Genomic DNA, 24,629 nt, shown 5'->3' on the forward strand with positions numbered 1-24,629 from the left:
ACTTCTAGATGAATGGTCAACAATTCCCATAAACACACTCCTAAACCTTGTGGAAAGCCTTCCCAGAAGAGTTGAAGCTGTTACAGCTGCAAAGGGCGGGACAACTCCATATTACATTCATGTGTATGTAAAGGCAGACGTCCTAGTTTTGGCCTGACTCACAGTCTTTTTATTATTATTATTATTATTATTAGATAGATAGATAGATAGATAGATAGATAGATAGATAGATAGATAGATAGATAGATAGATAGATAGATAGATAGATAGATAGATAGATAGATAGATAGATAGATAGATAGATAGATAGATACTTTATTCATCCCAAAGGGAAATTCAGTTTCCAGCAGTATCCACAAACACAGGTAATAGATAAAATAGGAAGGAATATAACAAAAATACTAAAATACCCAAATTAGAGTACAAAAATATAACAAAAAATATATCAAATAACAAAAATATAAAATATAGTAGATCACCAGCTCCATCACCAAGAAAGCCCAGCAGCGCCTCTACTTCCTGAGGAGGCTGAGTAAAGCCCATCTCCCTTCCCCCATCCTGACTGTGTTCTACAGAGGGACCATCGAGAGCGTCCTGAGCAGCTGCATCACTGCCTGGTTTGGGAACTGCACCGTCTCGGATCGCAAGACCCTTCAGCGGATAGTGAGGACAGCTGAGAAGATCATCGGAGTCTCTCTCCCCTCTATCACAGACATTTACACCGCACGCTGCATCCGCAAAGCCATCAGCATTGTGGCTGACCCCACACACCCCTCACACACACTCTTACACACCCCACACACCCCTCACACACACTCTTCACCCTCCTGCCATCTGGAAAGAGGTACAGGAGCATTCGGGCCCTCACAACCAGACTGTGTAACAGTTTCTTTCCTCAAGCCATCAGGCTCCTCAACACCCGGGACTGAACTGTTCTACACTCTCACACACACACACACACACACACACACACACACACACACTCTCATTCAGGACTGAACTGTTCTACACTCTCACACACACTCTCACTCAGGACTGAACTGTTCTACACTCTCTCTCACACACACACACACACTCTCACTCAGGACTGAACTGTTCTACACTCTCACACACACTCTCACTCAGGACTGAACTGTTCTACACTCTCTCTCACACACACACACACACACTCTCACTCAGGACTGAACTGTTCTACACTCTCACACACACTCTCACTCAGGACTGAACTGTTCTACACTCTCTCTCACACACACACACACACACACTCTCACTCAGGACTGAACTGTTCTACACTCTCTCACACACACACACTCTCACTCAGGACTGAACTGTATACTAACTCTCTGTCTCTCACACACACAGATACACACACTCTCTCTTGACTGTGTGGATGCACACACACACACATAATTTATACTGTTCATTACTTACTGCACTACCTCTACCTGTCATCCGCTGCTATAGTTATATTTATGTTTATTCTATTTGCACTACCTCAACCGCTGCTGTGTATTTTTGCACAATATTTTTGCACAATACTTTTTTTTTTCTACATCATTTCACTTTATCTATTTTATTTCACTTACATTCCAGTACACGTTCTTTTATTTCCTTTCAGCGCTAAGTGTCCTGTGTTCTTTTGTGTTGTCTTTCTTGTATTTATTGTCTTTTGCACTGTCTTGTCTATGCTCTGTTTGCACCTAGCTGCACACTGTGCACTTTACGTGGCTAAGACAAACTTCTGTCCTAGCTCTGTGGTGTTGTTTGTTGTTTTTGTATTGTACTAGTAGTTGTATGTTTATGTAGCACCAGGTCCTGGAGAAACGTTGTTTCATTTCACTATGTACTGCGCCAGCTATATGTGGTTGAAATGACAATAAAAGCTTCTTGAATCTTGAATCTTGAATCTAGAATATAACAATATAACAAAATATAGCAGAAAAATACTAAATACAGAGACTTAGGAATAAATATGGAGAATGAAATGAAAAAACAAAATAAGTAATGTGCAAAAACAAGTGTTTAAAGTTACAGACCCAGTCGATGTGCAAAAACTGTTATGTGCAAAAACTGTGTGTTTATGAGTCCTGTGCAAATCTCAGTTTATTGAGAGAGTTTAAATAGAGTATATTTATATAGAGTTTATTGTATAAACCAGAGTGTATTGTGTGTAGTGTGTGGTTTATTGAACAGTCCGGTACAGATAGAAGAGTCGTGTCAGCACTAACTTCTCCCACCCCGTGTGGAATTAAATCCACCCCGTGTGGAATTAAGTCGGATAGCATGGGGGAGGAACGTCACTGCCGTCTGTCAGTGGAGCAGGGCAGTGACAGCAACCTGTCACTGAAGCAACTTCTCTGTCTGGAGATGATGTTGTACAGTGGATGCAGTGGATTGTCCATGATGGACAGGAGCCTGCTCAGTGCCCTCCTCTCTGCCACTGATGTCAGGCTTTCCAGTTCTGAGCCTACAATCGAGCCCGCCTTCCTTACCAGCTTGTCCAGACGTATCGAAGAGGGCACTCGAGACAACAGTCTGATAGAACATCTGCAGTAGCTTTTTGCAGATGTTAAAGGAAGCCAGCCTTCTTAGGAAGTACAGCCGGCTCTGTCCTTTCCTACACAGAGCGTCTGTGTTGGCAGTCCAGTCCATTCTTTCATCCAGCTGTACTCCAAGGTCTTGACAAACTCTACACAGTCCCCGTTGATAGTAACAGGCTCAGGTTGAGGCCTGGGCCTCCTAAAGTCCACCACCATCTCCCTGGTCTTTGTAGTGTTGAGGTGCAGATGGTTAACATCACACCATGCAACGAAGTCCTGTATCAGTTGTCTGTCCTCTTCCTCCTGTCCCTTCCTGATACAGCCAACGATAGCAGTATCGTCCTCAAACTTTTGCACGTGGCAGAGCTCTGAGCTATACTGAAAGTCCGAGGTGTAGATGGTGAACAGGACTGGAGAGAGAACAGTCCCTTGTGGTGCCCCAATACTGCTGACCACAGTGTTAGACCTGCAATCCCCCGGTCTCACGTACTGAGGTCTGTCTGTCAGGTAGTCTGTGATCCATGCTATCAGGTGTGAGCTTACTCCCATCTCTGTTAGTTTGTGTCTGAGGAGCAGCGGCTGGATGGTGCTGAATACACTGGAGAAGTCCAAAAATGTTATTCTCACAGCCCCGCTGCTGCTGTCCCGGTGAGATAGGGATCTGTGTAGCATGTAAGTAATGGCATCTTCCACTCCCACCTTCTCCTGGTATGCAAACTGTAGAGGGTCGAGGGCGTGGCAGACCTGTGGCCTAATGTGGTGTAGCTCCATGGTCTTCGTTATGTGAGACGTCAGGGCGACTGGCCTGAAGTCATTCAGCTCTCCAGGGCGTGGTTTCTTTGGGACTGGGATGATGCAGGATGTTTTCCACTGCTGAGGTACCCTCTCCTGCTCCAGGCTCAGGTTAAAGATGCGCTGCAAAGGGTCTCCGAGCTCCATTGCGCAGGCCTTCAGTAGTTGTGGAGATACTCCATCTGGGCCTGCAGCTTTACTGGGACGGAGCCTCCTCAGCTCTCCACACACCTGGGCTGCTGTGATCATGGGTGGATGATTGTTCTCCTCCTCTGTGCCATAGTTGTTCTCAGTGGGTAGATTGAGAGCAGAAGTGGGGGTGGGGGGTGCAGTGTACTGACGTGTGAATGAGTTGGGGTCGTCAAACCTGTTGAAGAAGTTGTTTAGCTGGTTCGCCATTCCCACACCTCCTTCAATGGTGTTACCCTGCTTCGAGCTGCATCCGGTTATTGTCTTCATCCCTCTCCACACTTCCTTCATGCTGTTGTTTTGCAACCTCTGCTCCAGCTTTCTTCTGTACTGCTCCTTCGCCTCCCTGAGCTGGATTTTTAGTTCCTTCTGCACACGCTTAAGCTCCTGCTGATCACCATCCTTAAAGGCCCTCTTCTTCTGGTTCAGAAGTCCCTTGATGTCACTTGTGATCCAGGGCTTGTTGTTTGCATAGCAGCGTACAGTTCTTACTGGAACAACAACGTCCATACAGAAGTTGATGTAGTCAGTAGTGCAGTCAACAACATCCTCAATGTTTTCACTGCGCGGCCCCTGCAGTACATCCCAGTCTGTGTCCCTGAAGCAGTCTAATAATAATAAATTCAAATATTAAATATACAATAGTAATAATAATAATAATATAATATAATAATATATATATTATATAAAAATATAATAATAATAAATTATAATAAATATTATTATTATTATTATTATTATTGATAATAATAATAATCTTGAAATGAAAACGAAAAATACCAAAAAAAACCCAAATTCAGATTATCATTTTCTTTCTTTCTTTCTTTCTTTCTTTCTTTCTTTCTTTCTTTCTCTCTCTCTCTCTCTGTCTCTCTCTCTCCCTCTCTCTCTCTCTCTCTGACTGACTGACCCCGACCCCGAGAAGGTCTAAAACCTGCCCACTCTGCTGTAATAGGCATGACCACGCCACACGTCACAGTCCATTTGCAAAGCAATGTCGGACCCCTTCACCTCACACCTTTTATAAAACCCCAGACCTTTGCTCGTCAGTTCACTCAGAGAGAACATTCCTGCGATTTGAGACGCGCCCATTTTTCCTCTCTCCCCCTGTCAAGGTGCGTGCATCACTGGCCACGTGACCTGTGACGCGTCTCCTCGAATCCGGCTAAAAATCCAGGAGGGAGCGCGCGAGCCGCTTGCAGGCAGCTGCGCGAGGAGGCGAGCTTACGGCACGAGGAGAGCAGAGCTAACAGAAAGTTTGCACGGTTTCCAGTTGTGTTGACGAGAAATAAACGCTATTTTACGATGTCCGGGGACACTAAAGAAACACAGGAGGTAACTCTACAGCTTTTTAAACTTATTTTCAGCGCGTTTTCAGCCGAGAGACGGAACGGTCGAGTTTGTAAACTGATGCTGTTTTTCTTTTTTTTTGCTCGAAAATCTCCGACAGGATTCGGTACTTGGGGCAAAGTTCATTTTTCTCTGAGATAACTTGTGTTTTTTAGTCGTGTAAAAAATAGTCTAGAACTTTCTTCAGCTTTTTACGTGAGTTTTAGAGTTTAGTTTCCTCTAACGTTGGCTACTACTTTCATTCATTTGTCTACGCAAACTTCTACAGTCTTAACGATATTACAACATCAGAAGAATCGTGACACAATAAACTATAATGTCTTCCTGACACAGAAACCCCCCAAAAACCTATTATTATACTCCATTATACTTTTCCAGTGTTGCCAGATATTTGCTTAGAAAGTTGCTGGAGGTCGGCAGTGACGTCACAAGTCAGCTCTGCATGTGCTTTTGAGTCGTCACGCTCATTTGCATATCACATCACGTGACATGATTAACGGATTGTTGAAAGAACCGGGCTCGTGGCGCCTCCTCGGTCTGTTTGTGCATCTTTTCTTGCAGGAATTCTGATCAGATCGGTGAAAGTGGAGCAGCAGGGTGGCTTAGTGGTTAGCCTCACAGCAAGGAGGTCCCTGGGTTCGAATCCCGGGTTCAAACAGGCTGTGTGGAGTTTGCATGTTCTCCCCGTGCCTGTGTGGGTTTACTCCGGTTTCCTCCCACAGTCCAAAACATGTACATTGGTGATTCTAATGTACATGATCGTGACCTGTCCAGGGTGTTACCCTGTGTGCCCTTCGCCCAAGCTCCAGCAGATCCCCAAGACCCTAATTCGGAATAAAGCGGGTATAGAAAATGGATGGATGGTGACTCGAAAGTGATTCCTAGTGAGGCGTGATTAGTTGATTGGTCCTTGGGATCAGTAGTCATCAGTGATTTGTCGGACACTGGCGTCACCCGAAAGCTTTCTCTATATAAAAGTGTCGTCTGGTTTCGTTTTCACGCTAACTTTAACAACAATTCATCATGACCGTTTTCCTAACAGTGTGCTGCCCTGATGAGTCACTGCCCAATCACGTATTTGTAATCCCGACACCTCGCATGTGCCAGGTACACGGGTAACAAGAAGAGTTGCTTTTGTCGTACTTTTCAGAAGTAGTCGTGGTTTATATGCTGGCTGTAGCTCGGTGGTTTGGTTTGGTTTCTGTATCTCGAGTACTCTTGTGCATGATGAGGTTAGGCTCACTTTTAATAGAATCAAAAGTCAAAGTTGAAAGCTGTAATGGAAAGAAAAAGAAGAAGAAACTGTGCTTTAAAGCCAGTGGTTTTTACTTTGACTTCATTCCAGGAGGAGTCTTTTGTTTTTCCATGCTCATTAAAACCCCCTTTTGGAATCAGTGTGTTTTAATAGTTTAATGTTCGGCTCATCACTGGCCGGTAATAGTTCTCAGCACGTCTCTCTTTTCTTCTTCGTCGTCTTTGACGGTGATGTAAAACGCCTTGTAACTCTCACTTGGTGGAATGTTCCCTCAACCCTTTCCTCCTCCTCCTCCTTCTCCGCCTGCTTGTCTTTTTGGACGTCTGTCTGGTTTAAACCTTCTCGCCAGAGCCAGAAAATGTGTGCGAGTTGAGCTCTCTCTCTCTCTCTCTCTCTCTCTCTCTCTCTCTCTCTCTCTCTCTCTCTCTCTCTCTCTCTCTGCGTGACTCATGTGGGTGTTGGGCTGAAATAGTTTGGTGTAGTTTTACATTCCTTATATAGCCCGTGGAGAGGGGACGAGACGTAAAGCCTCACCCCCGACACACGGCCGAAGAGTCGGAGGGTCGCACTCGTTTCCAGAAACCAGCCTTCCTCGTATTTTCCCCGGCTTTCCAGTGGCTGATTCGGCCCTTTCTGTGAGGTACGTTCATGCTGCCGAGTCAGCGGAGTGGAGTAGATAGGACGCATGGGAGGGAGAGAAGGGTCTCCTGCTATAATAGTCCATTCTATGCAGAGAGCAAGTGCTATGCAGGAATCTTGGTGTTCTGTCTGTAGAACTTGTGTTTTGATCCGGATCGTTGCATCGTGGACTCTTCTGTGAATCGTAGTTCGGATACTTCAGAACTTCTTATAGTCGGTGCTTCTTGAGCTGATAGCTCCTAAACCATGCCTTATAGACACATGCCTAATATTTACTTGGACCTAACATGTGGAACATTAAGGATCTTTTTTTTTTTTTTTTTGGTGGGGACAAACCCCTCTCTAACGCACCAATAAAACCTTGAAACGTTTGACCAATACTCCTAATGTTAAAAATAACCCGTGCTAAATGGATCTGTGGAGTTTATCTATATACTGCAGGTTCAAGACACTCCCTGAGTTTGTGATGTCATAATATCGCGAGTTTGTAGTTCTGAACTGTTCTGACCAGTCCAGTTCCGAAGCTTTTTCCGAAAGTGTAACGACATCTGTAGCTTTTATGATGCGCTCAAAATAAGCTGGCCCGCGTCCCAAAGCAGGCATATCGTCGCTTTAAATAACGGGAGAAAACTTTTCGAGAGTGTTACGAGCACCGAATTCAGAGCGAACATGTTAGCAAGTGTTAGCGTAATACGGTGCATGATGAGTGAAGCAGGATGATGATGGAGGAGGAAAAAATGCTTATGAAAGCAATCAGCAGGTTTTGTGTGCGGTGGTTATTCTGATGAATGAGTGCATGACGGTTCATTTTGCAGCTCTGGTTTGATTTGCTTTTTCGTTCTTTAAACCTTTAAATCAGGCTGAACCTGATTCTATAGTGTAACTGAACACCAGCGGCTAATTTCACTGACGTCAGATTCCTTCTCGGAACGTGATGCAACAAACGGGCTACATCATGAGCAGCCAAAGATGGAGGAAGACAGACAGACGGACAGACAGACAGAGACGCAAACAGACAGACACAGACAGACAGACGGAGATGGAGACAGAGAAAGAAAGACAGATAGATAGATAGACAGACAGACAGACAGAGTCAGACAGAGAGTGACTAACAGACACAGGCAGACAACCCGAGTCAGACAGAGACAGTCAGACAGAGACAGTCAGACAGAGACAGTCAGACAGAGACAGTCAGACAGAGACAGTCAGACCGGCAGAGACACGGCCAGAGCGAGACCCAGACAGAGAGACAGACAGTGAAACAGACAGCCAGAGAGAGAGACAGACAGATGTTATATTTTAATGTATGTAATACATGTTAGAGTATTAGTTTAAGATTAGACAGCTCATGCTTTTTATGGGAAATTGGCTCCTGAAGTTACTGCAAATATTCGCTTTTGGTTTGTCTACAAAACTCGTGAATAATAATAACAATAAAAGTAAAAAGAAAACGCGTTCATCAATAGCAGACTGTTTGAGACATCGACTCCTCTGTGTTTTCTTTTCAATCCCTCTTTTTGGCGGTTATTGCAGCGTGATGAAAGAAGGCCATCTTCTATCTCTCTCCACTCATTTCTCATCTCTCTCTCTCTCTCTCTCTCTCTCTCTCTCTCTCTCATCCACACAGGCCATGAACGTTTACAGCGTGACGCTCAGCGGGCCGGCGCCGTGGGGTTTCCGACTCCAGGGAGGGAAGGATTTCAGCATGCCTCTCACAGTGTCCAGGGTGAGTTTAATCCATCTTGCAACCCCCCCCCCCCTTCCCCCCACCACACACAAACTGCTTGACTCCCAACGACTAATCGGTGGAATTTTTTTGTTCTAAAGACGTCACTGGGAGGAAGGCTGGAAAACGCACACTCGGCACTTTTCCCAAAAAAATAGTTTCCACTCCATCTTCTCTTTATCGCTCGGTGAATAAATGTTATTTGAACACAGCCGAAAAGGATAAGTAGGTAGTTCAGTTTCAGATTCACTTTTATCTTTTGAGCGTCTCTGAGATTGAGACAGTTTTGAGAAATCCTCCTTTCAAATGAAAGTAACAGTCTGATATAAAGAAAAAAAAACTAGATGCAAAGTAACAGTCTGATATTTAAAAAAAAAAAAAAAAAGTAGACGCAAAGTAAGTCTGATAAAAAAAAAAAAAAAAAACGTAGATGCAAAGTAACGGTCTGATCTAAAGAAAAAAAAAAACAGACGCAAAGTAACGGTCTGATCTAAAGAAAAAAAAAACAGACGCAAAGTAACGGTCTGATCTAAAGAAAAAAAAACCTAGATGCAAAGTAACGGTCTGATCTCAAGAAAAAAAAACCTAGATGCAAAGTAACGGTCTGATTTAAAGAAAAAAAACCTAGATGCAAAGTAACGGTCTGATCTAAAGAAAAAAAAACCTAGATGCAAAGTAACGGTCTGATCTCAAGAAAAAAAAACCTAGATGCAAAGTAACGGTCTGATTTAAAGAAAAAAAACCTAGATGCAAAGTAACGGTCTGATCTCAAGAAAAAAAAACCTAGATGCAAAGTAACGGTCTGATCTCAAGAAAAAAAAACCTAGATGCAAAGTAACGGTCTGATCTAAAGAAAAAAAAAACCTAGTTGCAAAGTAACGGTCTGATCTAAAGAAAAAAAAAAACAGACGCAAAGTAACGGTCTGATCTAAAGAAAAAAAAAACAGACGCAAAGTAACGGTCTGATCTAAAGAAAAAAAAACCTAGATGCAAAGTAACGGTCTGATTTAAAGAAAAAAAACGTAGATGCAAAGTAACGGTCTGATCTAAAGAAAAAAAAACCTAGATGCAAAGTAACAGTCTGATATTTAAAAAAAAAAAAAAAAAAAAAAAAGTAGACGCAAAGTAAGTCTGATAAAAAAAAAAAAAACGTAGATGCAAAGTAACGGTCTGATCTAAAGAAAAAAAAACCTAGATGCAAAGTAACGGTCTGATCTAAAGAAAAAAAAACCTAGATGCAAAGTAACGGTCTGATATTTAAAAAAAAAAAAAAAAGTAGACGCAAAGTAAGTCTGATAAAAAAAAAAAAAAACCTAGATGCAAAGTAACGGTCTGATCTAAAGAAAAAAAAACCTAGATGCAAAGTAACGGTCTGATCTCAAGAAAAAAAAACCTAGATGCAAAGTAACGGTCTGATATTTAAAAAAAAAAAAAAAAGTAGACGCAAAGTAAGTCTGATAAAAAAAAAAAAAAACGTAGATGCAAAGTAACGGTCTGATCTAAAGAAAAAAAAACCTAGATGCAAAGTAACGGTCTGATCTAAAGAAAAAAAAACCTAGATGCAAAGTAACGGTCTGATCTAAAGAAAAAAAAACCTAGATGCAAAGTAACGGTCTGATCTCAAGAAAAAAAAACCTAGATGCAAAGTAACGGTCTGATTTAAAGAAAAAAAACCTAGATGCAAAGTAACGGTCTGATCTCAAGAAAAAAAAACCTAGATGCAAAGTAACGGTCTGATCTCAAGAAAAAAAAACCTAGATGCAAAGTAACGGTCTGATCTAAAGAAAAAAAAAACCTAGTTGCAAAGTAACGGTCTGATCTAAAGAAAAAAAAAACAGACGCAAAGTAACGGTCTGATCTAAAGAAAAAAAAAACAGACGCAAAGTAACGGTCTGATCTAAAGAAAAAAAAACCTAGATGCAAAGTAACGGTCTGATTTAAAGAAAAAAAACGTAGATGCAAAGTAACGGTCTGATCTAAAGAAAAAAAAACCTAGATGCAAAGTAACAGTCTGATATTTAAAAAAAAAAAAAAAAAAAAAAAGTAGACGCAAAGTAAGTCTGATAAAAAAAAAAAAAAACGTAGATGCAAAGTAACGGTCTGATCTAAAGAAAAAAAAACCTAGATGCAAAGTAACGGTCTGATCTCAAGAAAAAAAAACCTAGATGCAAAGTAACGGTCTGATATTTAAAAAAAAAAAAAAAAGTAGACGCAAAGTAAGTCTGATAAAAAAAAAAAAAAACGTAGATGCAAAGTAACGGTCTGATCTAAAGAAAAAAAAACCTAGATGCAAAGTAACGGTCTGATCTAAAGAAAAAAAAACCTAGATGCAAAGTAACGGTCTGATCTAAAGAAAAAAAAACCTAGATGCAAAGTAACGGTCTGATCTCAAGAAAAAAAAACCTAGATGCAAAGTAACGGTCTGATTTAAAGAAAAAAAACCTAGATGCAAAGTAACGGTCTGATCTCAAGAAAAAAAAACCTAGATGCAAAGTAACGGTCTGATCTCAAGAAAAAAAAACCTAGATGCAAAGTAACAGTCTGATATTTAAAAAAAAAAAAAAAAAAAAGTAGACGCAAAGTAAGTCTGATAAAAAAAAAAAAACGTAGATGCAAAGTAACGGTCTGATCTAAAGAAGAAAAAAAACAGACGCAAAGTAACGGTCTGATCTAAAGAAGAAAAAAAACAGACGCAAAGTAACGGTCTGATCTAAAGAAGAAGAAAAAACAGACGCAAAGTAACAGTCTGATCTAAAGAAGAAAAAAAAACAGACGCAAAATAACAGTCTGATCTAAAGAAGAAAAAAAAACAGACGCAAAGTAAGTCTGATCTAAAGAAGAAAAAACAGACGCAAAGTAACAGTCTGATCTAAAGAAGAAAAAAAACATAGACGCAAAGTAACAGTCTGATCTAAAGAAGAAAAAAAACATAGACGCAAAGTAACCCGTCTGATATAAAGAAGAAGAAAAAAAACGTAGACAAAGTCTAATCAAGCTACACTGTTTATATTTCTGTCTCTATACTTCTGACTGTCTGTAAAGGAAGCAGAGTGGTAGGAATCTTCTAGGTTTAGGCCACACCCACTTGCCATCTGGATCCAGATGTGAATATTTACAGAGCTGAAACCAAACAGTGGGATTGTGTTACACAAGTATTGACAAATGGACGTTCGGAGTTTATTTAACGGCGACATGTGAGGTAGATACGGACAGATGTTCCCCTACGGCGCAACATCTGCATGATTTGTTCCTTAAAAGCCGTACACGTCAATACAGACTGACGTTAGCCACCCCCTAAATCCCCCCCCCCCCTCCATGTCCCATCCCCAGACCCAACACCCCCCACCCCACCCGGAAACCCCTCATGCTAATAGAAATGGAGCTCTGAATGTACTCCTGTGGCTTTGAGGCACTTTGTTCATGCTGAACAGCAATCAGAAAAAGCATCAAACAAATCCTGAAAAGGAAATGCGATGAGAGAAATAACGAGAACCGTATGCTTCCAGCTCGGAGAGAGCCATTTCAACACTCGCATTCCTTCTCAAACATGTCACTGCTTGATATCAAACCCATAAAAGAAGGCTCAGAGTCCCTCTCTCTTGCTCTCTCTCGCTCTCTCTCTCGCCTCACATGGATATGCTGAAGGTTTGTTTGGTTTCTCGTTCGATGCCTCGTCCTCTGCTTAAGGTCATCGAGTCTTGGCTTGTTGCTGCCTCCGAAGCTCCAGATTGAACATGACACACTTTCCGTCTCTCAGGAAGTGAAGCGTGCCGTATCGTTTACTCGGTTAAAAAAAACCTTTTTCTCATTCTGTATGCTGGCAAATCAGTTTTTCTAAAAAAGTACACAGATTTTCTCAGTATGACATCACAACTCTCCTTCAGCTGTACAGGTCTCATAGAAAGTTATTACTTAAACAGATCAGGCATAAAATTATGACCACCTGCCTAATAACAGCCGTCATGTACTGTGTATTCTGACACCTTTCTATCAGAACCAGCGTTAACTTCAGCAATTTGAGCAACGGTAGCTCGTCTGTTGGATCGGATCACACGGGCCAGCCTTCGCTCCGCACGTGCATCTATGAGCCTTGGTCGTCCATGACCCTGTCGCCGGGTCACCACTGTTCCTTCCTTGGGCCACTTTTGATAGATACTGACCAGTTTTGGAGATGATCTGATCCAGTGGTCTAGCCATCTCAATTCGTCCCTTCGCCAAACTCGCTCAAATCCTTACGCTTGTCCATTTTTCCTGCTTCTAACACCAACTTTGAGGACAAAATGTTGATTTGCTGCCTAATATATCCCACCCACTAACAGGTGCCATGATGAGGAGATAATCAGTCTTATTCACTTCACCTCTCACTGCTCATAATGTTAATGGCTGATCAGTGTGTCGATTTCTGCATAAAATCAAGCCACGTTTAACAGCAACAATTAGAAAAACCTTCCAAGAGGGAAATTTTTTTTCCCACTAGACTCAGCGACGTCTGATCTCTTGTGATGTGTGAACCCTGTGTTTGAGCCCGGGAGCCGGTCCAGAGATATCTGATCCTCAGCGGTCTTCACTTCACTGCAAAAGAACCACGCTACAATCCTATTCACATTTTTATAAAACATGTCCAGCTTCAACTTCCCGTTTTAACACGTCTCGTTTCTGCCTGCATACGAGATCAGCTCCTGGTTTATCGGTGCATGATGACATCCAACAAAACCTGCACACAAATCTGTCAAGGAAGGAGTTCTTCTGCTTAATAAACTGAGGGCATAAAGCCTTTATCACCACACATACATTGCAGCACAGTGGAATTCTTTTCTTCGCATCTCCCAGCTGAGGACGTTGGGGTCAGAGCGCAGGGGCAGCTATGATACAGCACCCCTGGAGCAGAGAGGGTTAAGGGCCTTGCTCAATTACCCAACAGTAGAGATTGGTGGTGCTGGGGCTTGAACCCTGATCCTCCAATCAACATCCCAGAGCCTTAGCCACTTGAGCCACCACTGCCCACCTGTGATCATGAGTCCAGACTCGGTCTTGGGTTCTAGACTCGAGCACTGGGCCCACATGTGAAGACAACCTTTCTCAAACCTAGACGATGGTGTCACTGGTGTCCATAGCGCGAGTAACGCGGCTCTGAAGCTCTCGTAAAGCTTTCACAACTCAGTATCTGAAACTTCAGCTTGTTCGAACAAGACTTTTGTTTTTCCTCAATCTTTTAATCCATGTTTGCACAAATTTCATTGGAAATCCTCGCAAGGGTTTCTGGGAAAGAAGAAAAAAAGAAGGCCCGAATGACAAACACAGCACACGTTGATAACGAAATCTAAAGTCAGTCATGTGTTCTCTTGTTCCTTTTCCTCCTCATGTCACGCTCTCCGACCAGATTTATGACCCTTTTTTACTTTACTCTTCCTTGAGCTCAATGGACACGAGGTTAAACAAGACAAGCAACCCCTTTGTCTGCTTGTTTTTTTTTTTTCTCTCTTTCTCGACGACCTCACGTGTCCGAGTGACAACCAGACGTTCTGTTGGTAACGTTGCCAGGTGTTGCGCAATAGCTCCAACGTGTCTGTACGTGCTCGCTTACCATCTCATGCCTGGTCTAAGAGAGTCCTGAATTTCTCTACTATGAAAAAGAATTGATTAATAATAATAATAATAAATGATCAGAGGAATTTCTGTAATATTTTGTTCACTTCAGAGACAGCAATTCGGGAAATTTCCAGCGGGTCGCTTTTTCCACCAACCTGAAATCATGAGACTGGTCATGTGATGTATATTTTTATTTATTTATTTAAACAATTTTGCAGAGGATCACCTGGACCTGGAGGAACCTCAAAAACCGAAATGTGTGAACACTCAACGTTCTAGAGAAATCTGTGGTGCTTTGGTTTAAGAGACCACGTATACGTTTAGAAGTCTTTTGGAAGCCACACACACACACTATCGTGGTACCTGCCACTCCCCTGTCAGCAGAGCATACCTTTAGATTAGAGGAGTGAAGCAGAACAGACTCACTACACCTCCTCTGTCTTCACCTCCTGAGTGACTCTTTAATGAGTCGGTGCAGGAAGACGAGGCCGTCATGGTGGAGCTGATGTCAGTCAGACGCTGACGCCGTTCACACATGGTTCACGTGTGATCCATCCTGAACTGACTTGATGCCCTGGTTCACTACACGGCTGTTGATGTGATGTGGTGATGTAATGTGTCAACTTTTTTTTTCCCCTCCCCTTTTGTGTCCTAATTCGAATAAATTTATTTGTATAGCGCTTTTTACACTGGACGTTGTCTCAAAGCAGCTGTACAGAAGTATAGAAACAAAAACTACTATTTTATCCCTGATGAGAAGCCTGAGGTGATTGTGGTGAGGAGAAACTCCCTGAGGAAAAAACCTTGAGAGGAACCAGGCTTAGATCGGAACCTCGTCCTCATTTGGGTGATGCTGGACACTAAATGATGTCCTTTCTACAACTGCAACCAAAAGCTCTAATAGGTCAGCGTAGTTTACTAGACTTAGCACTAATGCCTGCAACAACAGTGTTTATTCATCCACAGTTAGCTCTTCAGTTTTCTTCAGCTCTGCTCTACGTGGGCCGTCCGTCTGCCTTGACTAGCATGCTAGAAATTTCCAGCATTCCGGACATTTTTAGCCCCACTCCTGACAGCACACACTGGCCTCTTGTGTCGGTCGTCACCGAGCCTGAGCCTGTCGCTCCGCCCATCCCCCCTCCCCAACTTATGGCGCGAGGGAAGAAGATTTTGTACCTACACGCCTGTTACTCGTAAAAAAAAAACAAAAATGTTTATGCAACATTTCCAACAGATGTTCAGCGCTAGTTTATCCTGCTGCGACGTCTGGTTCGCGTCAAGACGATGCGTCTGAACACGAGCCGAGCCGCAATTATGATGTCACCTTTTTTTTTTAACGTTCTCGCACGTCTTCCCATCTCTCTCTCTGTGGGATTTTATTCTCGATTATGTCTTTACGGCTCTGTTCTCTTCAGCGTCCCCGAGCCCGCATTACTCCTCACGCTTAATGATCTGCGAGAGACATAAATTTGACAAGCACTCAGCTCAACAAAGCGCTTTCTCTCATAAAAAAAAAAAAAAAAAAAAGTCGTTTCTCGCTGATCTGATTCCCAGCCACATCAGGAACCAAGCTGAATTTGCGGCCGGGTTTTTTGAATCGAGGGTTTGTGAAGGGGGTTGAGGTCTGAGCTCAGTGAGGTGTAGGTATTTATGGATCTTGACACAAGGGTTTCTTCCAAAACCCCCCCACCCCCCAAATGAAAAAGGCAGTGGAAGAAATAAAAATGAAACGTGATTTAGAATGAAGGTGAAACGGTGCTCTACAGCTGATCAGAGGTTGACGTAATCACACATCACTTTTAATACCCCTTCGATGCTACAGATCTCTTCCAACTGTCCATGTTCGATCTCTACGTGTGAAAGGACATACTTTTTTTGTCCGTACTGAAGGAGTTTACGGTGTCGTATGAAAGGCCTGAGCTCAGCACTTCACTCCTGTCCTGCTTTGAGCGGAGGAACAGCTGCTCTGAACCTGAGCCCAGGACGCAGGTGCTTCTGTCCGTCAGCACGGCCCTCAGAGCCTCATCGCTCTCCTCGGTGTCCTCCTTTATACGTTTCATTTACTCCGCTTCTCCAAATCTCTCAAGCACTCCCGCTTGCTCTTTTATTATTTATTTATTTATGTCTATACCTCATCCTTGGGCTGTATTTTCTCAATCTTCTCTTTTTTTTTCCTGCCTTTTTTCACACATTCGAAGCCAGATACTTGTTTACTAAATTCTTTTTACCTTTACGGGTATTCCGATTTTCGGAAACAGGGAGGCTGAGTCCTGTATACACCGTATATACATGACTAACGTAAATGAATAACATGACTGCCTGTACTGGTGTAGAGAAATAATACATGTGGGGTGGGTACGCATGAGGAGTGCCGCTACTGCCAGGAAGTGCATTATTTTTGCATAACTGGAGTGTGTTATTCCACTCATACCACAGCAAAGCACCATCCATAAGTATTAAATAAATGTCTCTAAACAAAAACACTAAAAGATATTTTTATTATTATTAGTTTTCGATAGAATGGTACATCCACCATTTGAGTTCCAGAATATTAGCAGTTTCTGTAGAAGCATGTTGAAATGCTAAACTACTTCCTGAAACTCTGACCAATCAGATCCCAGCATTTAACCCACCACTTCCATGCATGAGCACTCCTTGTGATCAACTGAGAGAATAAATATATATATATATATATATATATATATATATATATATATATATATATATATATATATATATATATATATATATATATAATAAATATAATATAATATACTGCTGTGGTGTAAAAACCCCTCAGGATGTGCTGTTCTGGTAGGAACGATGTCTTCAGGTCGGGCCACTCAACAGTTGTTGATTAATTTTCTAGAACAGCATGGAGCAGAGAGGTTTATTGCCCGTTTAGACAAGTCTAAGCTAAGCTCTGTAAACAGAAGATTAAATGAGTGCTGGGAAAATGAATGATTATACCATGTTGGAGGTCCAGACCGAGGGCTGAGAGGATTGAGGCTGTTAAACTCTGGGTGGAGTGTCGGGGGAAGGATTCGGGACAGGAAATGACCGAACGGTGAAAGCGAGGCCTTGTGTACCATGTGCACTACAGATGTCGAAGGATTTCACCGCTGCTTCACGAGGAGGTGAAGGTCGTGTTGAGGTTCTGCGGTGTGCTCAAGCAAACACACGTCGCCTGATGAAACCACACGGCCTGTGACGATAGAAGCACTCCTGAGGGAATGAACGTCGTATCCATGACAACGACTAGATAGGAATCAACGGCCTGGTTCAAGGAGTTTCACAGTAATTCAACTGTACAGTGATCGCTGATTGTTTGTTTATTCTTCACACTTAGTCTACGAGTTTACTACAATACACACAAAACTTCCAAATCTTCCCATGTTCTGAGTCTTAAAGAGACGGTACACAGTTACCGTAAATTATGAATCATAATATAATCACAATATCGATGACGACAAAAGAAACGAGGTTTTCCTCAAAACAGCCCGGAGACTCGTGTTAGTCATGTCGAGTCATGGTTTTAACAAGGTCTTTTGGCTCGGTTTGTGAACATGTCATCTGAAGAAACATCTCCAATCCAACCAGATGTTCACCTCTGGAGCGAAGGACTCTGTGGACATCCAATGTCGAGATTTGTTGGAGTTTAATTTAATTAAACTTTAATTTGTTTAAGTTTAATTGATTTCCAATCAGGGGAACCACTAGAGCTGGCAGGGTTTGTCTGTTTACCAAGACTGAATCTTTAATCAGCAGTATAGAATCAGTATGAAAATACTGGGATGAAATGAAACATCTCAGTGGTGTGCTGTTGTAGAAAACTAATCAGTGGGTGTCGAGTCACTGTTACCATTGTTTTCTTTCCTCTGTATTTTTCATTTGTGCTTTTCATATTTAACATTTGTGGAATGTCCAGAAAACAAATTACTTCGTTTTCACTTGTGTTAAAGCAGCACTAAATAGTCTTTTACTTTTTTCCTACACACTGTGATTACATGGGTGCCATTACTTTTACTCCATTGTTTCTCCTAATAAAAAGTCATGGATGATGGCGTCAACATCTCACGTTTACCCTCTGCTACTATATATTATGATTCTCGATGGAGTAAAAGTAATGGCAAACCATGCAAGCTCTATTTTTGTAATGCCTTTATTCATGATGTGAGTGTTAGAGCGTCAAGAGTCAAGCACTTTATTTACACACAAAGTGTAGGTCTTCACCCCCTGATCTCACAGCAACACTGCGAAACCTCTGTGTATGTGCCCTGAGCTTCGCTTAACCCAGATTGACCACTATTCAGGTCTTTGTTTTCCCATGAGGGTGTTTCTGCTCAGTCTTGTTCACTAGAATAACGCTACACCGGTGAGTCAGTGTCTAGCATCCATCCACGTAAGTACAGTCTACGTTTCCTATACATTATGTGCTATGAAAGTCTCTGTACTGTTGTCCACTTGGCCTTATTCCTGCCTCGTCAGCCTTCCGTTCACGCTTTTCGGTCCCGAGGGTGTGATTATGACCCGGTGATAAGCCGTGTCTTATCTAGTGTTCTTGGTAAACAGAAGAAAACACAGCGAGGGACAACTGTAAGATCATTCAAATCTATTTTTCAGAGACTCTGTGAGAGTAGATAAGAAGGAATGCAGTGAGAGGCTGAAGGATTGATTAAAGCACCGCTGCATCACTCTCTTCAGACAGAGAAGATGAATTAAGGGTTAATTCCCACTGAGCACATGACCACTCGTATGGCATCGTGGGAAATGCAGGAGACGGTCCATCGTCTTGGACACAGTTGAAAGTCCCATTTTGCTTTAAAAGATTTATTAAGATTTATCTTGAAGATGTGTGCCAGCCGAGTTTTTTCAGCAGGACTGCTTTTCCAATCATGTAATCAAATGCAAGGATTCTCCGACTCGAGGCAACACCATAATGACAGCCGTGTCTGATCACGGCCTTCGACGGGTCGAGTTTTATTTACGGCTTTAAACCATGTAATTGCATGCTCCAGTCCAGTCCTGCGCACCACACAGTCGCCGTTTCCATGCATGACGTCTGATTCGTGCCTTAATATATTAGTTTAAAAAAAAATCGTGGCTAACAACTTGATCAGCTCGTTCAGCAACCGGTTTCTCGGTTGAGCCGGTTTTTGGAAAGCGGAAGCGAACTCGAGGGTAAGAGAGCTTAAAGAGCGGTATAAAACATTCAAACCTCTGCTGTTAATAATTCTTCCAAACCTTATTTAGGGGCTAATGAAAAATGGGTTGTTGGTGATGTGACTCATGCTAATTCTCTCTCTATCTCTTTTTATTTTCTCTCTCTCTCTGTGCGTGTGTGTGTGTGTGTGTGTGTGTGTGTGTGTGTGTGTGTGTGTAGCTGACTCCCGGAGGAAAGGCAGCTCAGGCTGGAGTTGGAGTCGGAGACAGCGTGGTGTCTATTGGAGACTCCAATGCTGAGGAGATGACACATGTCGAGGCACAAAACAAGATCAGAGCAGCAGTGGACTCCCTCTCTTTGACACTCAACAGGTACACACAAACTATTCTCACCTGAAACACACACACACACACACAGCAGCACACCAGCTGAAGCGACACTCGTCACTTCCTTGTTTCAAAACACATTTCAGGAGTCAAAATTGAGGTTCTAATCCCTTCTGTGTCACACAGCAACTTTTTGAAACGGGCGATTTCCGGATCTTTGCGTCATCCTTTTCTCTTTTTCATTTTGACCACCAGGTTGTGTAACCTGTTAAAAAAATAATAGGTTCTCGTAACCTGAATCCTTCTTCCAGGTGAAAATGATCAGTGTTTTTCCAGCCCAAATTCCTCTCAGATGAAAAGCCTGATCGCACCGAGACACACATCCTTTGTCTGTTCTGTGGAGATTTTAATGCAAACACGTTCACTTTTTATCTGATGGGCTCGATGGTGTGAACTTTTACTGCGCTGACCCCGCTTGGCTGTGGATACAAATCTGATATGATCTGATGATATGAGGGTCATATGAGTGATTTTTTTATTTTTTATTTTTTTTAAGGGCAAATCAAGAGTCTGGTGAACAAGAGAGTGAGGTTTTAAATCGTGTGAAACGTGCTCTTTTAGCTTAAAGGCCTGAGTGGTTAGGGTATGAGTAATGGAAGCAGTGTACTCTCTCTCTCTCTCTCTCAGAAACACACACACACAGTAGAGATCTCCCTCTGCTCTGCATCCTCGAGAGCTCTGCTCTGTCATTAGGCCTCCGCTGTTGTATCAACAACACGCATGATGAAAAGCCTCCCTAACGGGCCAAGCCGCACTCTTCTCCTTTTTAGGTATGAGAGGAAAAATGGCCGTCTTCTGAATTACTCACTAAACCCGGAGCAGTGGTTAGAGAGGGATAGTGTGAGTGCAATGAGTCGTGGCAACCCACAGAGCTTTGTTGATGTCAGACTCGGTCGTGACCTGGCACACCCAGAACGGCGTGGCAATTTTTTTTTTTTTTTGGGGGGGGGACTCCAAAACCGAAGCTCATGCTAGAGCTGAGGCTCCAAGTGGCTGTGGGGGTAAAAAGGATGTGAAGTTCAAAGCACCAGAGACCTCAGGAAATGACCTAGGGTGTGTAGTGCTGTTGAATTCTTGAATCTGTTTGGTTAAGAGTGCTTACTTTTTTTTTTTTTTTTTTTTAAATCTTTATATAACGTTTATACGGTCGTTCTGATGCATTATTGTTTTTTCTTAAAGGTCATGGGTATTTTGATATCTGGGGCAATTAAGTAATTAATCAGTAAATTAATTAATTAATGGATTGATTAACAAAAAAAATCAATAAATCAGCCTCTGAAAATTAAAGTTTTAAATTTTTACCAAACTTAAATATAATTTATCAAAAAGTCTGTGGAAAATCTTTGATATTTTTTGACATAAAATGTTTTACAATTTTTGGTTTGGTTTTTATTTATTTATTTATTTATTTGTTATTTGTTATTTTAATATTTTTGTGTGACATTTAATTTTTTTTAATTCAAATATTAGAACAATGTTGGACTGTTTGTTACCAAACCTATATATAATGTGACAGTCTTAAAAAATCTTTAATATTTTTGACAAAATTATTTATGAATTATTATTTTTTTTTATTGTATTAATTCTATTAAATTAATTGGCTCCACATTTGCTACTAAAGCTATATATATATATATATATTATTTATTTATTTGTTTTATTTTATATGGTGAAATTTTACATTTTTTTAAATTAAATTGTAAAAAAAAAAAAAAAGAAGGTTTGACTCAAAGTTTGTTTCCAAATAATGTGCATCATAGAGCCTTTAAAAATCTTTGATATTTTTGAGATACAAGTTTATGAAATTTTAATGGTTTGGTTTTATTTATTTATATTTTGTTTACTTATTTGTTGAAATTTACATTTTTTTAATTCAAATAGTAGAACAATGTTTGACTCAAGGTTTGACCAAACCTATATATAATGCATATCATAGTCTTCGAAAATCTTTTATATTTTTGACAAAAATGTATAAAATTTTTGGATTTATTTATTTAAGTATTGTTGAAATTTAAAATTTTTTAATTCAAATTGGAAAAAATCTTGACTCAGTTTGTTACCAAACCTTTACATAATATGTATCACAGAGTCTTTGAAACTCTGATATTTTTGACATAAAAATGTATTAAATTATTTATTTATTTTATGGATTTATTAATTTTTGTTTTTTTTAATAGTTAGCTCTCTTTTATAGCTTAGCAGATCACTAAACTTTAATTTCAGCTCATGATCATCTTGACGCTTTCAATGAGAGTCCGTTTTAAACCCGTCACACGATCCTCACCTCTCGGCTGTTTATACTCGTCCGCTCTCCCCGCCCACTCCGTAAACCCAGAGTTTATTGGAGTCGTAACCCTTCGCCCTGCGGTGTTCCGCTCTCATGTTGCAGCGGCTTGTCATCTGTTGTAGCCGGTCACAGCGAAATTACAAAGTTCATTGTCTGTGAGAGGACGTAATTGAAAGTGTGAGTCAGAACTTGTCTGTGTGGTTACCTGAGAGGGTTTCTGTAGTAAAAAAGAAGACGTCCTTTTCAGTTCGATTCAAACAAGCCTACTGTATAAACTCTGCAGGCTCGGGCGTTGCTGCACGCGTCCAGCTTTTGTACGAGTCGAGATTTGTTTGGGTTTCTGTACGGCGGAGCTGGGCTTTGTTCATCTTAACCTTAAGTGACCTTCGGAGTAAAGGTGCTTTTTACGGTCGGGTTGTTGACGTTAATTCAGGTCATATGACTGATGAGCTGCGTCCCAAATAACGTAGTACACACTATTCACTCTACTGTCTGAACGTCATGGAATTATAACAACCTCGGAACAGACGCAGCTCAAAAAGATCCCAAATGGAGGAAATTCTAATTTTAGCAGTGAGATTTTATAACACTTCCTACTCCTGTTATAAATGACTCTATAAAAAGAGGAAGTGTGGAGTCTGTTATTCAGACAGTTGGATTATATTACAATTTGTGCTGTTTATAAGAATTTTAGTTAGCTAGATTGCTAGAAGACACAAAATAACTTGATATTAGTTGAAGTTGAATTGCCTTTAAAAAGCTGGGCTTTAATGAACATTCATTAGCTTACTCATTTACATACTTACCTGGTAACTTGCTAGATACTTTACTAAAATAATAACTAATAAAACGATCACTCGGGCAATTTACTGTACATGGGAACTTTCCTACTTATTGGCTTAGTATCTTATTTACTAACTTAGGAACAGACACAGGAATTCTCTTAATTAGTTACTTATTTAATTTGTTAATTAATATCTTAATAATGTACATACTTATCACCTTGTACTTTACTTGGTTATGTACTTACTCATTTAGTAACTTACTTTCTATCTAAATGTACTTATTGAATTTTAAACTTTTCTTACTTCATGATTTACTTGTAAACATACTCGGACCTTTCCTAATTCCTCACTAAGCAACTTAATTACTATTTTAGTGACTTCCATGCTTAATAACATTTCTTACGTAGTATTTCTCCTACTACTAATACTAGTAATGTACTTAGTATCTTAGTAGCATACTCATTTACTGAGGAACTTTTATAGCTAGTTTCTAATTTAGGAATTTGCTTATCTTAATTTACAAACGTAGTAACTTGTTACTAATTTTTTTTTAAATAATCTAAGTAGCTTAATTTGTACCGTACTTGGAAATATTTTTACATAATTACTTTTTTTAATTAGATAAATTTTATTTCATACTTTCTTGTTAACTTGGAAACTTGCTTATTATTTTACTTAAAGTTTAGTAGCTTGTTTACTTGCTAATCTTTTTAAGGAACTTTTTTTAATGACTTAAGTATCTGTAGTAACATGTATTACTACATAATAATTTAATAACTTAATTATTTAGTATCTTATGGACTAACTGAGGAACTTTTTTAGCTAGTTTCTACCTTCATTTGGAACTTTCTTAGTACCTTTTTTTTATTTTTATTTTGCAAACTTTGATACTAGCTTACTTGTTTAGGTTTTTTGAAACCTTCTTACTTAGTAACTTGCTTATTATTTAACTTAGTAGCTTGTTTTTAATCGTATTAAGGAACTTGGTAAATTAGTGACTTGGGTATCTGTAGTAACATGTATTTGCTTAGTAACTTGGTTAGCATTTTACTTTATTATGGACTATGAACTTTCCTAGCTAGTTTCTACCTTGGTTAGGAACTTACTTAGTAACTTGCTTATTTTATTTAGCAAAATTTGTTACTAACTAACTTGTTTAGGAACTTAAGTCCCTTAAACCTTCATAATTAGTAACTTGCTTATTATTTTACTTGGCCGGTTTAATAGCTTGTTTACTTGCTAATTTTATTAAGAAACTTATTAAATTAGTGACTTAAGAATCTGTAGTAACATGTATTTGCTTACTAACCTAAGTAATTAGTATCTTGTAGACTAACTGAGGAACTTTCCTAGCTAGTTTCTGTCTTGGTTAGGAACTTAGTAACTTTGCTTATTACTTTATATTGTAAACTTGGTGACTAGCTAACTTGTTTAGTCACTTAGTTAAACCTTATTACTTAGTAACTTGCTTATTATCTTGCTTAGCACTTACTTGTTTACTTGATTTGTTTCTTACTCCATTATGGACTTATTTAGGAATTTTCCATCTTTGTTGAAGTTGCTTGTCTGGTAACTTCGTACCTACTGAGGAATATTTATTTAGTACTAACTTGTATACTTTGTATTTTACTTGGTAGCTTTAGAAATTTCCTAACTAGATTTCTACTTTCTTGCTAACACTGGACCCTACTTACTTCATTGACTTGACCTGAACATGCAGATTTCCAGCATGACCCTGACTTAATTTTGCAAATTCTTCGATTAAGAAACTATCTTGAGCGATTATTATATGCATCATGTGTATAAGATGAGTAAAACCACAAGGTATGTGGCTATGCGTTCTGCCAGAATCAGAAAGAAAGACTCCTTTGCATCCACTACCAAGTAAAATGTCACTCCTTCTAATCGAATAAAGGGGTCATTTGAT

The 24,629-nt window shown here is 40.4% G+C and overlaps 1 protein-coding gene across 7 annotated transcripts in view; it reads left to right on the forward strand.

The window, feature by feature from the left end:
- Positions 1-4,678: 4,678 nt before the first annotated feature.
- The window catches only part of pdlim7 (PDZ and LIM domain 7), a 42,052-nt gene continuing 22,101 nt past the window's right edge, over positions 4,679-24,629 (forward strand). For 2 of the 7 annotated variants that reach the window (XM_058415402.1, XM_058415412.1), the window contains exons 1-3: positions 4,679-4,856; positions 8,393-8,491; positions 19,464-19,615. In XM_058415402.1, coding sequence (XP_058271385.1) covers positions 4,827-4,856; positions 8,393-8,491; positions 19,464-19,615 — 281 coding nt within the window. In that variant the 5' untranslated portion in view covers positions 4,679-4,826. Of the gene's footprint in view, positions 4,857-6,551; positions 6,767-8,392; positions 8,492-19,463; positions 19,616-24,629 lie in introns of those variants that run through there. The other 5 variants (XM_058415366.1, XM_058415393.1, XM_058415384.1 and 2 more) reach the window with 4 other exon arrangements.

The sequence above is a fragment of the Hemibagrus wyckioides genome, linkage group LG02 (genome assembly GCF_019097595.1).
Source record: "Hemibagrus wyckioides isolate EC202008001 linkage group LG02, SWU_Hwy_1.0, whole genome shotgun sequence".
In the NCBI taxonomy this organism is placed as follows: domain Eukaryota; kingdom Metazoa; phylum Chordata; class Actinopteri; order Siluriformes; family Bagridae; genus Hemibagrus; species Hemibagrus wyckioides.